At 46.0% G+C, this 15,305-nt stretch overlaps 1 protein-coding gene across 1 annotated transcript in view; it reads right to left on the bottom strand.

Annotated features, from left to right (window-relative positions):
- The window catches only part of SRBD1 (S1 RNA binding domain 1), a 180,245-nt gene that overhangs the window by 135,979 nt on the left and 28,961 nt on the right, over positions 1 to 15,305 (bottom strand). Inside the window, exons 11-12 of the mRNA XM_075863219.1 lie at positions 9,342 to 9,445; positions 8,396 to 8,503 (exon numbers count right to left, since the gene is read on the bottom strand). Coding sequence (XP_075719334.1) covers positions 8,396 to 8,503; positions 9,342 to 9,445 — 212 coding nt within the window. The remainder of the gene's footprint in view (positions 1 to 8,395; positions 8,504 to 9,341; positions 9,446 to 15,305) is intronic.

Here is a 15,305-nt window from a genome sequence, read left to right as displayed (position 1 = left end):
GACGGCAGGGTGTGGCATTATCTACAGAGGGCAGTGTGTGGCATTATCTACAGAGGGCAGGGTGTGGCATTATCTACAGAGGGCAGGGTGTGGCATTATCTACAGAGGGCAGTGTGTGGCATTATCTACAGAGGGCAGGGTGTGGCATTATCTACAGAGGGCAGGGTGTAGCATTATCTACAGAGGGCAGGGTGTGGAGTTATCCACAGAGAGCAGTGTTTGGCGTTATCTACAGGGGGCAGTGTGGAGCATTATCTACAGAGGGCAGGGTGTGGCATTATCTACAGAGGGCAGTGTGTGACATTATCTACAGAGGGCAGTGTGTGGCATTATCTACAGAGGGCAGGGTGTAGCATTATCTACAGAGGGCAGGGTGTGGCATTATCTACAGAGGGCAGTGTGTGGCATTATCTACAGAGGGCAGGGTGTGGCATTATCTACAGAGGGCAGGGTGTGGCATTATCTACAGAGGGCAGTGTGTGGCATTATCTACAGAGGGCAGGGTGTGGCATTATCTACAGAGGGCAGTGTGTGGCATTATCTACAGAGGGCAGTGTGTGGCATTATCTACAGAGGGCAGGGTGTGGCATTATCTACAGGGGGCAGGGTGTGGCATTATCTACAGAGGGCAGTGTGTGGCATTATCTACAGAGGGCAGTGTGTGGCATTATCTACAGAGGGCAGGGTGTGGCATTATCTACAGAGGGCAGGGTGTGGCATTATCTACAGAGGGCAGGGTGTGGCATTATCTACAGAGGGCAGGGTGTGGCATTATCTACAGAGGGCAGGGTGTGGCATTATCTACAGAGGGCATGGTGTGGCATTATCTACAGAGGGCAGGGTGTGGCATTATCTACAGAGGGCAGGGTGTGGCATTATCTACAGAGGGCAGGGTGTGGCATTATCTACAGAGGGCAGGGTGTGGCATTATCTACAGAGGGCAGGGTGTGGCATTATCTACAGAGGGCAGGGTGTATCATTATCTACAGAGGGCAGGGTGTGGCATTATCTACAGAGGGCAGGGTGTGGCATTATCTACAGAGGGCAGGGTGTGGCATTATCTACAGAGGGCAGGGTGTGGCATTATCTACAGAGGGCAGTGTGTGGCATTATCTACAGAGGGCAGGGTGTGGCATTATCTACAGAGGGCAGGGTGTGGCATTATCTACAGAGGGCAGTGTGTGGCATTATCTACAGAGGGCAGGGTGTGGCATTATCTACAGGGGGCAGTGTGTGGCATTATCTACAGAGGGCAGGGTGTGGCATTATCTACAGAGGGCAGGGTGTGGCATTATCTACAGAGGGCAGGGTGTGGCATTATCTACAGAGGGCAGGGTGTGGCATTATCTACAGAGGGCAGGGTGTGGCATTATCTACAGAGGGCAGGGTGTGGCATTATCTACAGAGGGCAGGGTGTGGCATTATCTACAGAGGGCAGGGTGTGGCATTATCTACAGAGGGCAGGGTGTGGCATTATCTACAGAGGGCAGGGTGTGGCATTATCTACAGAGGGCAGGGTGTGGCATTATCTACAGAGGGCAGGGTGTGGCATTATCTACAGAGGGCAGTGTGTGGCATTATCTACAGAGAGCAGTGTGTGGCATTATCTACAGAGGGCAGGGTGTGGCATTATCTACAGAGGGCAGGGTGTGGCATTATCTACAGAGGGCAGGGTGTGGCATTATCTACAGAGGGCAGGGTGTGGCATTATCTACAGAGGGCAGTGTGTGGCATTATCTACAAAGAGCAGTGTGTGGCATTATCTACAGAGGGCAGGGTGTGGCATTATCTACAGGGGGCAGTGTGTGGCATTATCTACAGAGGGCAGGGTGTGGCATTATCTAAAGAGGGCTGTGTGTGGCATTATCTACAAAGAGCAGTGTGTGGCATTATCTACAGATGGCAGTGTGTGGCATTATCTACAGAGGGCAGGGTGTGGCATTATCTACAAAGAGCAGTGTATGGCATTATCTACAGGGGGCAGTGTGGAGCATTATCTACAGAGGGCAGTGTGTGGCATTATCTACAGACGGCAGGGTGTGGCATTATCTACAGAGGGCAGGGTGTGGCATTATCTACAGAGGGCAGGGTGTGGCATTATCTACAGAGGGCAGTGTGTGGCATTATCTACAGAGGGCAGGGTGTAGCATTATCTACAGAGGGCAGTGTGTGGCATTATCTACAGAGGGCAGTGTGTGGCATTATCTACAGAGGGCAGGGTGTGGCATTATCTACAGAGGGCAGGGTGTGGCATTATCTACAGAGGGCAGTGTGTGGCATTATCTACAGAGGGCAGGGTGTGGCATTATCTACAGAGGGCAGGGTGTGGCATTATCTACAGAGGGCAGGGTGTGGCATTATCTACAGAGGGCAGGGTGTGGCATTATCTACAGAGGGCAGGGTGTGGCATTATCTACAGAGGGCAGGGTGTGGCATTATCTACAGAGGGCAGGGTGTGGCATTATCTACAGAGGGCAGTGTGTGGCATTATCTACAAAGAGCAGTGTGTGGCATTATCTACAGAGGGCAGGGTGTGGCATTATCTACAGGGGGCAGTGTGTGGCATTATCTACAGAGGGCAGGGTGTGGCATTATCTACAGAGGGCAGGGTGTGGCATTATCTAAAGAGGGCTGTGTGTGGCATTATCTACAGAGGGCAGGGTGTGGCATTATCTACAAAGAGCAGTGTGTGGCATTATCTACAGATGGCAGTGTGTGGCATTATCTACAGAGGGCAGGGTGTGGCATTATCTACAAAGAGCAGTGTATGGCATTATCTACAGGGGGCAGTGTGGAGCATTATCTACAGAGGGCAGTGTGTGGCATTATCTACAGAGGGCAGGGTGTGGCATTATCTACAGAGGGCAGGGTGTAGCATTATCTACAGAGGGCAGGGTGTGGCATTATCTACAGAGGGCAGTGTGTGGCATTATCTACAGAGGGCAGTGTGTGGCATTATCTACAGAGGGCAGGGTGTGGCATTATCTACAGAGGGCAGGGTGTGGCATTATCTACAGAGGGCAGTGTGTGGCATTATCTACAGAGGGCAGGGTGTGGCATTATCTACAGAGGGCAGGGTGTGGCATTATCTACAGAGGGCAGGGTGTGGCATTATCTACAGAGGGCAGGGTGTGGCATTATCTACAGAGGGCAGGGTGTGGCATTATCTACAGAGGGCAGTGTGTGGCATTATCTACAGAGGGCAGGGTGTGGCATTATCTACAGAGGGCAGTGTGTGGCATTATCTACAGAGGGCAGTGTGTGGCATTATCTACAGAGGGCAGGGTGTGGCATTATCTACAGAGGGCAGGGTGTGGCATTATCTACAGAGGGCAGGGTGTGGCATTATCTACAGAGGGCAGTGTGTGGCATTATCTACAGAGGGCAGTGTGTGGCATTATCTACAGAGGGCAGGGTGTGGCATTATCTACAGAGGGCAGGGTGTGGCATTATCTACAGAGGGCAGTGTGTAGCATTATCTACAGAGGGCAGGGTGTGGCATTATCTACAGAGGGCAGGGTGTGGCATTATCTACAGAGGGCAGGGTGTGGCATTATCTACAGAGGGCAGGGTGTAGCATTATCTACAGAGGGCAGGGTGTGGCATTATCTACAGAGGGCAGTGTGTGGCATTATCTACAGAGGGCAGGGTGTGGCATTATCTACAGACGGCAGGGTGTGGCATTATCTACAGAGGGCAGTGTGTGGCATTATCTACAGAGGGCAGGGTGTGGCATTATCTACAGAGGGCAGGGTGTGGCATTATCTACAGAGGGCAGGGTGTGGCATTATCTACAGAGGGCAGGGTGTGGCATTATCTACAGAGGGCAGGGTGTAGCATTATCTACAGAGGGCAGGGTGTGGAGTTATCCACAGAGAGCAGTGTTTGGCGTTATCTACAGGGGGCAGTGTGGAGCATTATCTACAGAGGGCAGGGTGTAGCATTATCTACAGAGGGCAGGGTGTAGCATTATCTACAGAGGGCAGGGTGTGGCATTATCTACAGAGGGCAGGGTGTGGCATTATCTACAGAGGGCAGGGTGTATCATTATCTACAGAGGGCAGGGTGTGGCATTATCTACAGAGGGCAGTGTGTGGCATTATCTACAGAGGGCAGTGTGTGGCATTATCTACAGAGGGCAGTGTGTGGCATTATCTACAGAGGGCAGGGTGTGGCATTATCTACAGAGGGCAGGGTGTGGCATTATCTACAGAGGGCAGGGTGTGGCATTATCTACAGAGGGCAGGGTGTGGCATTATCTACAGAGGGCAGGGTGTGGCATTATCTACAGAGGGCAGTGTGTGGCATTATCTACAGAGGGCAGGGTGTGGCATTATCTACAGAGGGCAGGGTGTGGCATTATCTACAGAGGGCAGGGTGTGGCATTATCTACAGAGGGCAGGGTGTGGCATTATCTACAGAGGGCAGGGTGTGGCATTATCTACAGAGGGCAGGGTGTGGCATTATCTACAGAGGGCAGGGTGTGGCATTATCTACAGAGGGCAGGGTGTGGCATTATCTACAGAGGGCAGGGTGTGGCATTATCTACAGAGGGCAGGGTGTGGCATTATCTACAGGGGGCAGGGTGTGGCATTATCTACAGAGGGCAGGGTGTGGCATTATCTACAGAGGGCAGGGTGTGGCATTATCTACAGAGGGCAGGGTGTGGCATTATCTACAGAGGGCAGGGTGTGGCATTATCTACAGAGGGCAGTGTGTGGCATTATCTACAGAGGGCAGGGTGTGGCATTATCTACAGGGGGCAGGGTGTGGCATTATCTACAGGGGGCAGGGTGTGGCATTATCTACAGGGGGCAGGGTGTGGCATTATCTACAGAGGGCAGGGTGTGGCATTATCTACAGAGGGCAGGGTGTGGCATTATCTACAGAGGGCAGGGTGTGGCATTATCTACAGAGGGCAGGGTGTGGCATTATCTACAGAGGGCAGGGTGTGGCATTATCTACAGAGGGCAGGGTGTAGCATTATCTACAGAGGGCAGGGTGTGGCATTATCTACAGAGAGCAGTGTGTGGCATTATCTACAGAGGGCAGGGTGTGGCATTATCTACAGAGGGCAGGGTGTAGCATTATCTACAGAGGGCAGTGTGTGGCATTATCTACAGAGGGCAGGGTGTGGCATTATCTACAGAGGGCAGTGTGTGGCATTATCTACAGAGGGCAGGGTGTGGCATTATCTACAGAGGGCAGGGTGTGGAGTTATCCACAGAGAGCAGTGTTTGGCGTTATCTACAGGGGGCAGTGTGGAGCATTATCTACAGAGGGCAGGGTGTGGCAGAAAATTAGCAAATGAAATTCATCCGTTTTTAAAATGGACAGAGAAAAAAACGAATGCAAAACGGGTCAACATTGGCCGTTAAAAACGGAAACACGGTCCGAAACAGATCCAAAACGGCTGAGAAAAACTGCCCAAAACGTCCGTTTCTATGGGCTAACACTCGGACCCTGTCGTGTGAATAGAGCCTAAGTAGTAACAACTGCAATGAAACGTTTGTGATTACTTGTGATAAGTTTTTTACATCGCTGTAGAGAAATCTTGGCCCACTCTTCTTTGTAGAAATGTTTTAATTCGGCTACATGGGAGGGTTTTCGAGGATGAACTGTCCTTTTAAGGTCTTGTCACAGCATCTCAAAGGGTTCAAGAAAGGACTCGGCCACTCCAAAACCTTTATTTTGCTCTATCTTTTTGAGCCATTCAGAGGTGGACTTGCTCATGTGCTTCAGATCATTGTCCTCCTGCATAAGCCAACTTAGCTTGAATTTTGAACATGAATGCACAGGCGGACATTCTCCTTCAGGACTTTCTGATAGAGAAGAATTCACGGTTTCATCAAGTCGTCCAGGTCCTGCAGAATCAAAGCAGCCGCAGACCATCACCCTCCACCACCATGTTTGACTCTTGATATGATGTTCTTATGGTGGAAGATGTAACGAGACCCATGTCTTCCAAAAAGTTCCACCTTTGACTCATCAGTCCAGAGATCATTATCCCAAAAGTCTTGGGGGTCATCTAGATGTTTTTGTTAGCAAATGTGAGACGAGCCTTTGTGTTGTGTTTTTTGATCAGCAGTAGTTTGCGCCTTTCAACTCTCCCTTGGATGACATTTTTGCCCAGAGTCTTTCTTAATTTGTAATCGTGTATACATTGACCTTAACTAAGTGAGGCCTGAAGTTCTTTAGATGTTCTTCTGGGTTCTTTTGCGACCTCCTGGATGAGTACTTGATGTGCTCTTAGTAAAAGTTTGGTAGTCCGGCCACTCCTGGGTTCACCACTGTTCCAAGTTTTCTCCATTTGTGTATTATGGCTCTCACCGTGGTTCGCTAGAGTCCCAGAGCCTCAGCACTGGCTTTGTAACCCTTTCCAGCCCGGTAGAAGTTTCACGTCTATATTTGAATTTCTTTAGGACATGGCATCATGTGCCGCATTTTGAGACCTTTTCGTCAGCTTCACATTGCCAGACAGGTCCTATTTAAGTGATGTTTAGATTCAACAGGTCCGGCAGTGATCATGTCTGGGTGTGTCTAGAGGAATTGATTGCATTTGGTTAACTGGTTGATTTAGTAGCTATGGGGCAATTACTTTTTCACATAGGGCCAGGTAGGGCTGAACAGCATTTTTATTTCGATAAATTAAATCATTATTTAAAAACAGCATTTTGTGTTTACTTGGGTTATTTTTCTCATGCATGACCAAAAAAAATAAACACAAAGTTGCCCGTTTAATTTGTTCCTCCCCAGTTTTAGTCTGAAGCCATTACGGCTGCAAATTGCACATTAACACTTCAACCCAAAAATTCAACCTGTATCCTATAACGCCAGTATTGACACAGCAAAGGACACTAATATGGCAAGATCTTATAAACTAAATGCCAAGATATTTCAGTATAAACTTCATAATCTTATCTGCATAAAAATCCTACAAAAACATGCCGGATGATGCCAAGTGCAACAATCTCAGGTTTTCAGACGTGAAAGACAATATGACTTGTAGAAGGCGGGGTGAAGAAATGTAATGAAATAACAGGCCGGTAATTCCACAAATCTATGTGAATATTTCCCCACCTGTCACGAAATAATAAACTATTTCACTGGCACGAGAAAGCGTGGAAACGTGTTCTGGTACTGTGTGTTCAAAGAAAAGTCTCAGAACACCGACGGCTGAGTTTTATGGGGTAACACAATGTTTGACTTTTGAAGAAAAAAAAAATATTTACTCAAAAAATCTGTGCAGGAAGTCAAAATCTGAAGTTTACCAATGCTGCCATGATGCCCAGAAAACTAAGAGAGAATGCGGTGCCTCACATATAGCCGCGTCCCCCATAAACTTTGCGCTCTGGAAAGGAAAAAGTTAAAACAATAAAGTCTTGAGGTCAACAAACCCAATAACAGACTTACAAAACTGCATGTCATTTCCAGAGTGCACGGCTTAGACGGAAAAGTGACAGCGGCACACGGAGTGCCCGCAGCTTCCATCTGCAGAAAGCAGTCCGTAGAGCACAGTATGGGTTTTTAGAGATGGCGTAGTCCTATGCATGAACCTTAAAAGGGATTTTTCCATAAATAGGACCACTCCATTCACTGTCTATGGGACCGACAGGAATAGCTGAGCGCTGTACTCGGCGATCTCTGTCAGTCCCATAGACACTACTAGGAGTGTCCTGCACATTCACACAGGGGACTCAGGCACCTACGTTTCCGTGATCAGTGGGGGTGCCAGCAGTCGTACCCCCACCCTGCTGCATAGCATTCTCCCTTAAAAGCACTGCTATTTCTACGTAATACACTGCTGTATGAAGGCACTATACAGTGGCACAAGGAGTACCTATGGCTCCGCAGTATGCAGCAACAAGAACTGCATGTGCCGCTGTACATGCTCCATATGAATGACCCCTAAAGTTAAGAAACTTTGAAAGTAAAATGAAAGTCTATTAATCTAAGACCTGATGGTTCAGACTTTCCTGGTAATCCAGCACTGGGCAAAAATAGTCCCTTTGCATATCGTATATTCTATGGCAGGGTTTCCGACTCTCTGGATTATCAGATGGTAGATTACAGGGTTATTCCAGCAGTGGTCATTTATCACCTTTACCACCTATCTAGCGCACTCTCTCGGCTGTTTCAGTACCGCTCATAAGTTTGTATGTCGTAGTGTGAATGCCTGCCCACTGCCTCATACAACTCCCCCCTCACCACAAATGTGTTCATGGGACGGGGGTCCGCCATTCTAGAGGTTGGTGGGAGTCACCAGAGACAGGCCCCCACCAATTTAACCTTTATCCCTTATCCCATGGACAGGTGATAAATGTTTACAGCTGGAATACCCCTGTAATTTGAGAAGACGCATACAGTAGTTTCCTGGCTACATGGACTGACATACCGGTACTCTCTACAGAGAAGAGGATAAATCAGACGTTTGTAAGAGTCTTCTACAGAATTATGCAATATTTTCATGAGCTCTGGTCTGGCAAATTGCTTTGGTCTCCACCTTCAAAAAAACACATAGAAAGATAAACATTAATACCGGTAACTTGTAAGTGTGCTGGCGAGAACATACAAAATGTAAAAATAGGAAACTGGGTAACTAGGAAAAAAGGAACAGGGTACATGCTGGAGGGTATCCAATTTCCCGGGGATGTAATAACACTACTCAAAAAAAGGTTTGAGCACATAAAACATATTATTTGTATAGTGAAAAGCTTTTTGTTTTTTTTAAGTCTAAAGTAAAAAACACCTACCCTTAGACTGAGGCCTCATAAACATGACCATATTGGTTTTGCCGTCCGCAAAACCACGGGTCTATTGTGGTCCGATGGACAGCAAAAAACCCTTGTTGTGCATCCGTGTGTCATCTGGACTCACGGATCCACAATTCACTAGTATTGGTGACTCCGAAAATCCGGCCTGTAAAATGAGATTTTGTGGTCCGGATTTGCGCCCCCCCCCCCCCCCGCACCTAACCGTGTAAATCACAGTTGTGTGCATGGGGCTATAAAAAATAATGAGACCGCAATTTATCCGCAAAAAATGCGGAAAAATCGAGGCCACAAGAATACAAAAAAAAGTATTTCTCAAAATGTTATTAACCAATGTCCCCATAATACAATATAAATGGAAGCTTTCAATAATTTGAACATCTTCACGCTGCAGAGAATAGTCTTCTCTCAGATCCTAACAAGTATGACAATGCCACGACACACATGTAGCAAAATCAGACCAACTCCCAAAAACCCATTATAGTTTAACAAAAAGTATTATTGTAACCGGAGTAATAGAGCAGGACATTGAAGATGAATATAAGTAATTCTGTAAGAATGTATACAGACCTTTCATTCACACACCACCGACAGAAAAAATCCTTCACCCTGTCAGGAACGCTGACCTTTACTGTCAGGACTTTCAGATTTTCCCCACGGTTAATGGCCAGAATCTGAGCACAAACATAAATGGCAGAGACAGATGACACACAAATACCAAAAGATAAACTTATCACGTCAACAGCCATAGAAGCACTGTGTTCTTTTTTTTTTACATTTTGGGGGGAGCGCTCTTATTCGAAACAAACATATTAACATAGTAGTACATTATTGTATTATTATTAATAAATATAATAAGAGTAATAAGCAATATAATAAAACGGAATTAAATGGATTTTTATAAAACAAATGTCATTAACAGTATATCGTTTTATAAACAAGTATTAACCCCTACCCGCCAACACCACATACATTAATGAGCTAATGGACTGACTGGTCTCTGTGCCAGAAGTCCGTTCATTTATGCGCTTCGATGGCACTGCGCGTTGCTGTACAAAGCACCATCGGCAGGTTCGGGCTATCACACTGACAGCCCAATCCAGTACTGTGACAGAAGACTGAAATAATCACAAACTCTATAACTCTAAACACAGCACTTATATTGAGCGCTGTTTTCCCAAATACAGAAGCCACTAATTCTTCATTCAGGTGGATGCCAGGGAACCCCATGATGTCAGTAATGACATCACACGGATTCCCTGTGCAGACAGGGCATGAAGGCATGCAGAGAAGACGCGATCTGCGTCTTCTCTGCATGTCTGGCTATACTGATCACTGGTAACAGTGATCTCATAGGCTGTTATTAGTGATCTGTATATTGACAGCAGGGAACACATAGATAATGTGTTTACTGTTACCTGTGCCCATGTAGTAAAAACAAAACATAAAATTAATAATAATAATACATAAATACAGTAAAATAAAGACAAAAACATTTTTATGGAAAAAAGTTCAAACAAAAAAAGTGCACACCTCCCCGAAACATTCTGCATGACACGTTTTGCATGGGTGTCAGGTGCTCAGGCATTAATATGTTCCTGTCAGGTAGAATTTATGTTACCCAAAACATGAAAATAATATCCCCGGCCACCAATTTTTGTCTGTTCTACTCCGGCCCGATCCACTATTACGCCTTTACTAAAAAAAATGCTGCACTTGGATGATTAGCATTCATGTACAGGTGCTGTGACTAAAGCTAAGGAAGGGAGATACATTTAACGCTAAAATAGGGTTTTTGTTCTCAGCGCTTTAGTGACGTCATACATTACACATGTACACATATTTTACATCGCTATGTGTGGGAGAATTAGATGAATCATTTTTGGGGTGAATTAAAAACAAATTAGGATTTTCTTGGTTTCTCACCATTTTTTCCTAAAAAAAAAAAGACCTACAAAATGAATTGATATTGGCTAAAATTTTAAATAATAAAAAGCCACATGTGTCTGTCAGCTCTCCTGTGTGGTGTAGTATAGAGGATGTCAGCTCTCCTGTGTGGTGTAGTATAGAGGATCTGTCAGTTCTCCTGTGTGGTGTAGTATAGAGGATCTGTCAGTTCTCCTGTGTGGTGTAGTATAGAGGATGTCAGCTCTCCTGTGTGGTGTAGTATAGAGGATGTCAGCTCTCCTGTGTGGTGTAGTATAGAGGATCTGTCAGTTCTCCTGTGTGGTGTAGTATAGAGGATCTGTCAGCTCTCCTGTGTGGTGTAGTATAGAGGATGTCAGCTCTCCTGTGTGGTGTAGTATAGAGGATCTGTCAGCTCTCCTGTGTGGTGTAGTATAGAGGATCTGTCAGCTCTCCTGTGTGGTGTAGTATAGAGGATGTCAGCTCTCCTGTGTGGTGTAGTATAGAGGAGCTGTCAGCTCTCCTGTGTGGTGTAGTATAGAGGATCTGTCAGCTGTCCTGTGTGGTGTAGTATAGAGGATGTCAGCTCTCCTGTGTGGTGTAGTATAGAGGATGTCAGCTCTCCTGTGTGGTGTAGTATAGAGGATGTCAGCTCTCCTGTGTGGTGTAGTATAGAGGATCTGTCAGCTCTCCTGAGTAGTGTAGTATAGAGGATGTCAGCTCTCCTGTGTGGTGTAGTATAGAGAATATGTCAGCTCTCCTGTGTGGTGTAGTATAGAGGATGTCAGCTCTCCTGTGTGGTGTAGTATAGAGGAGCTGTCAGCTCTCCTGTGTGGTGTAGTATAGAGGAGCTGTCAGCTCTCCTGTGTGGTGTAGTATAGAGGATGTCAGCTCTCCTGTGTGGTGTAGTATAGGGGATCTGTCAGCTCTCCTGTGTGGTGTGGTGTAGTATAGAGGATGTCAGCTCTCCTGTGTGGAGTAGTATAGAGGAGCTCTCAGTTCTCCTGTGTGGTGTAGTATAGAGGATCTGTCAGTTCTCCTGTGTGGTGTAGTATAGAGGATCTGTCAGCTCTCCTGAGTAGTGTAGTATAGAGGATCTGTCAGTTCTCCTGTGTGGTGTAGTATAGAGGATCTGTCAGCTCTCCTGTGTGGTGTAATATAGAGGAGCTGTCAGCTCTCCTGTGTGGTGTAATATAGAGGATCTGTCAGCTCTCCTGTGTGGTGTAGTATAGAGGAGCTGTCAGCTCTCCTGTGTGGTGTAGTATAGAGGATGTCAGCTCTCCTGTGTGGTGTAGTATAGGGGATCTGTCAGCTCTCCTGTCTGGTGTAGTATAGAGGATGTCAGCTCTCCTGTGTGGTGTAGTATAGAGGAGCTGTCAGTTCTCCTGTGTGGTGTAGTATAGAGGATCTGTCAGTTCTCCTGTGTGGTGTAGTATAGAGGATCTGTCAGCTCTCCTGAGTAGTGTAGTATAGAGGATCTGTCAGTTCTCCTGTGTGGTGTAGTATAGAGGATGTCAGCTCTCCTGTGTGGTGTAGTATAGAGGATCTGTCAGCCCTCCTGTGTGGTGTAGTATAGAGGATGTCAGCTCTCCTGTGTGGTGTAGTATAGAGGATATGTCAGCTCTCCTGTGTGGTGTAGTATAGAGGATGTCAGCTCTCCTGTGTGGTGTAGTATAGAGGATGTCAGCTCTCCTGTGTGGTGTAGTATAGAGGATCTGTCAGCTCTCCTGTGTGGTGTAGTATAGAGGAGCTGTCAGTTCTCCTGTGTGGTGTAGTATAGAGGATGTCAGCTCTCCTGTGTGGTGTAGTATAGAGGATATGTCAGCTCTCCTGTGTGGTGTAGTATAGAGGATGTCAGCTCTCCTGTGTGGTGTAGTATAGAGGATGTCAGCTCTCCTGTGTGGTGTAGTATAGAGGATCTGTCAGCTCTCCTGTGTGGTGTAGTATAGAGGAGCTGTCAGTTCTCCTGTGTGGTGTAGTATAGAGGATGTCAGCTCTCCTGTGTGGTGTAGTATAGAGGATCTGTCAGCTCTCCTGTGTGGTGTAGTATAGAGGAGCTGTCAGTTCTCCTGTGTGGTGTAGTATAGAGGATCTGTCAGCTCTCCTGTGTGGTGTAGTATAGAGGAGATGTCGGCTCTCCTGTGTGGTGTAGTATAGAGGATATGTCAGCTCTCCTGTGTGGTGTAGTATAGAGGATCTGTCAGCTCTCCTGTGTGGTGTAGTATAGAGGATCTGTCAGCTCTCCTGTGTGGTGTAGTATAGAGGATGTCAGATCTCCTGTGTGGTGTAGTATAGAGGATGTCAGCTCTCCTGTGTGGTGTAGTATAGAGGATCTGTCAGCTCTCCTGAGTAGTGTAGTATAGAGGATCTGTCAGTTCTCCTGTGTGGTGTAGTATAGAGGATGTCAGCTCTCCTGTGTGGTGTAGTATAGAGGATGTCAGCTCTCCTGTGTGGTGTAGTATAGAGGATCTGTCAGATCTCCTGTGTGGTGTAGTATAGAGGATCTGTCAGCTCTCCTGTGTGGTGTAGTATAGAGGAGCTGTCAGTTCTCCTGTGTGGTGTAGTATAGAGGAGCTGTCAGCTCTCCTGTGTGGTGTAGTATAGAGGAGCTGTCAGCTCTCCTGTGTGTAGTATAGAGGATGTCAGCTCTCCTGTGTGGTGTAGTATAGGGGATCTGTCAGCTCTCCTGTGTGGTGTAGTATAGAGGATGTCAGCTCTCCTGTGTGGTGTAGTATAGAGGAGCTGTCAGTTCTCCTGTGTGGTGTAGTATAGAGGATCTGTCAGTTCTCCTGTGTGGTGTAGTATAGAGGATCTGTCAGCTCTCCTGAGTAGTGTAGTATAGAGGATCTGTCAGTTCTCCTGTGTGGTGTAGTATAGAGGATGTCAGCTCTCCTGTGTGGTGTAGTATAGAGGATCTGTCAGCCCTCCTGTGTGGTGTAGTATAGAGGATGTCCGCTCTCCTGTGTGGTGTAGTATAGAGGATATGTCAGCTCTCCTGTGTGGTGTAGTATAGAGGATGTCAGCTCTCCTGTGTGGTGTAGTATAGAGGATGTCAGCTCTCCTGTGTGGTGTAGTATAGAGGATCTGTCAGCTCTCCTGTGTGGTATAGTATAGAGGAGCTGTCAGTTCTCCTGTGTGGTGTAGTATAGAGGATGTCAGCTCTCCTGTGTGGTGTAGTATAGAGGATCTGTCAGCTCTCCTGTGTGGTGTAGTATAGAGGATCTGTCAGCTCTCCTGTGTGGTGTAGTATAGAGGAGCTGTCAGCTCTCCTGTGTGGTGTAGTATAGAGGAGCGGTCAGTTCTCCTGTGTGGTGTAGTGTAGAGGATCTGTCAGCTCTCCTGTGTGGTGTAGTATAGAGGATCTGTCAGCTCTCCTGTGTGGTGTAGTATAGAGGATCTGTCAGTTCTCCTGTGCTTGCTGACATTGTCAGACTGTATGAACCAAGGGAATAGAAATGCCCAGTTGTCAATTTATTGATACATTTCTAGGAGGAATAACTGATGAACGTCACAATGCAAAATTCTAAGAAAAGATGCTCCATAATTTTTATTTTAAACTGACCCCCGATCACTTACATATTAACTTAAATTTTTTAGCAGTTTTCGCCTCTGCAGACACTGAATGCAGAACTTGGATGACATATAACACTCACAAGGAAGCTGCTGAATAATCTGTGTCTCTCTGCCTCTTACTCTGATACAGCGCCCTCCTCCCCTTCCCCTCTCCATAGACTTCTATAGGCAGCTGTAAGCGGATCCTTCAGTGAGCTGATAGTCCGTCTCCTCTTGAGTAGGGGATATAGCAGTAAATTCAGAGTGAGTGAACAGTTATGAGGACGGGGTGGGGGGAAGGAGTCCGATAAGAGGGGAAAGAGGCATTTTTTGTGAACATTTAATGTATACAGCGGTTACATTAGGGACATAATATAAGTACTATATTTGTTCTATTTTTAGTAATTTATTTCTATTCTATACCCATTTGCATGTGTTTATTAGTTTTGTACAATAGAGGCTCTGTAAGAAAATGCACACACTACACCAAATCGATTTTTTTGTGACATTTTCTTATAAAAACAAATCTCTACAAATGAGAAGATGATTTATTTGGCAGCTGTCACAAATGCCGTCTGAAAACATTAACAACTAAATATGAGGTAATAAGGTTTCTCGCACATTCCCATCAATAAGATTTCTGACCAATAAAGGATAACATTTATAAACTATACTAGGTTCTTGTATACCGTATGCATGGAACATGTGAGCAGAAAATCCCTCAATGAAGGAAGGCTCAGACCTAGGCTGAACGTCAAGCACTTGAAAACATAGAATATTTATAATCAGCTTTAAACGGTAAATCATTTTCAAGTGAACTTTTCATTTAGAAGTCGAATTGTGTCTACACTAAATATATAGCAATAAAATACATTCACGGGAGAAAACATGTAATATACGAGCGATCCACATAGACAGATAGTGGTGTGTTTGTATATATATATATATATATATATATATATATACACACACACACACACACACATATATATATATATATATATATATATATATATATACACACATACATAACATTTCAAGACTTTGGGTATGTTCACACGTAGCGTTAATGCTGTA

This window comes from Rhinoderma darwinii, chromosome 4, assembly GCF_050947455.1.
Source record: "Rhinoderma darwinii isolate aRhiDar2 chromosome 4, aRhiDar2.hap1, whole genome shotgun sequence".
NCBI lineage: Eukaryota > Metazoa > Chordata > Amphibia > Anura > Rhinodermatidae > Rhinoderma > Rhinoderma darwinii.
This window is presented reverse-complemented; position numbering and strand designations above follow the sequence as displayed.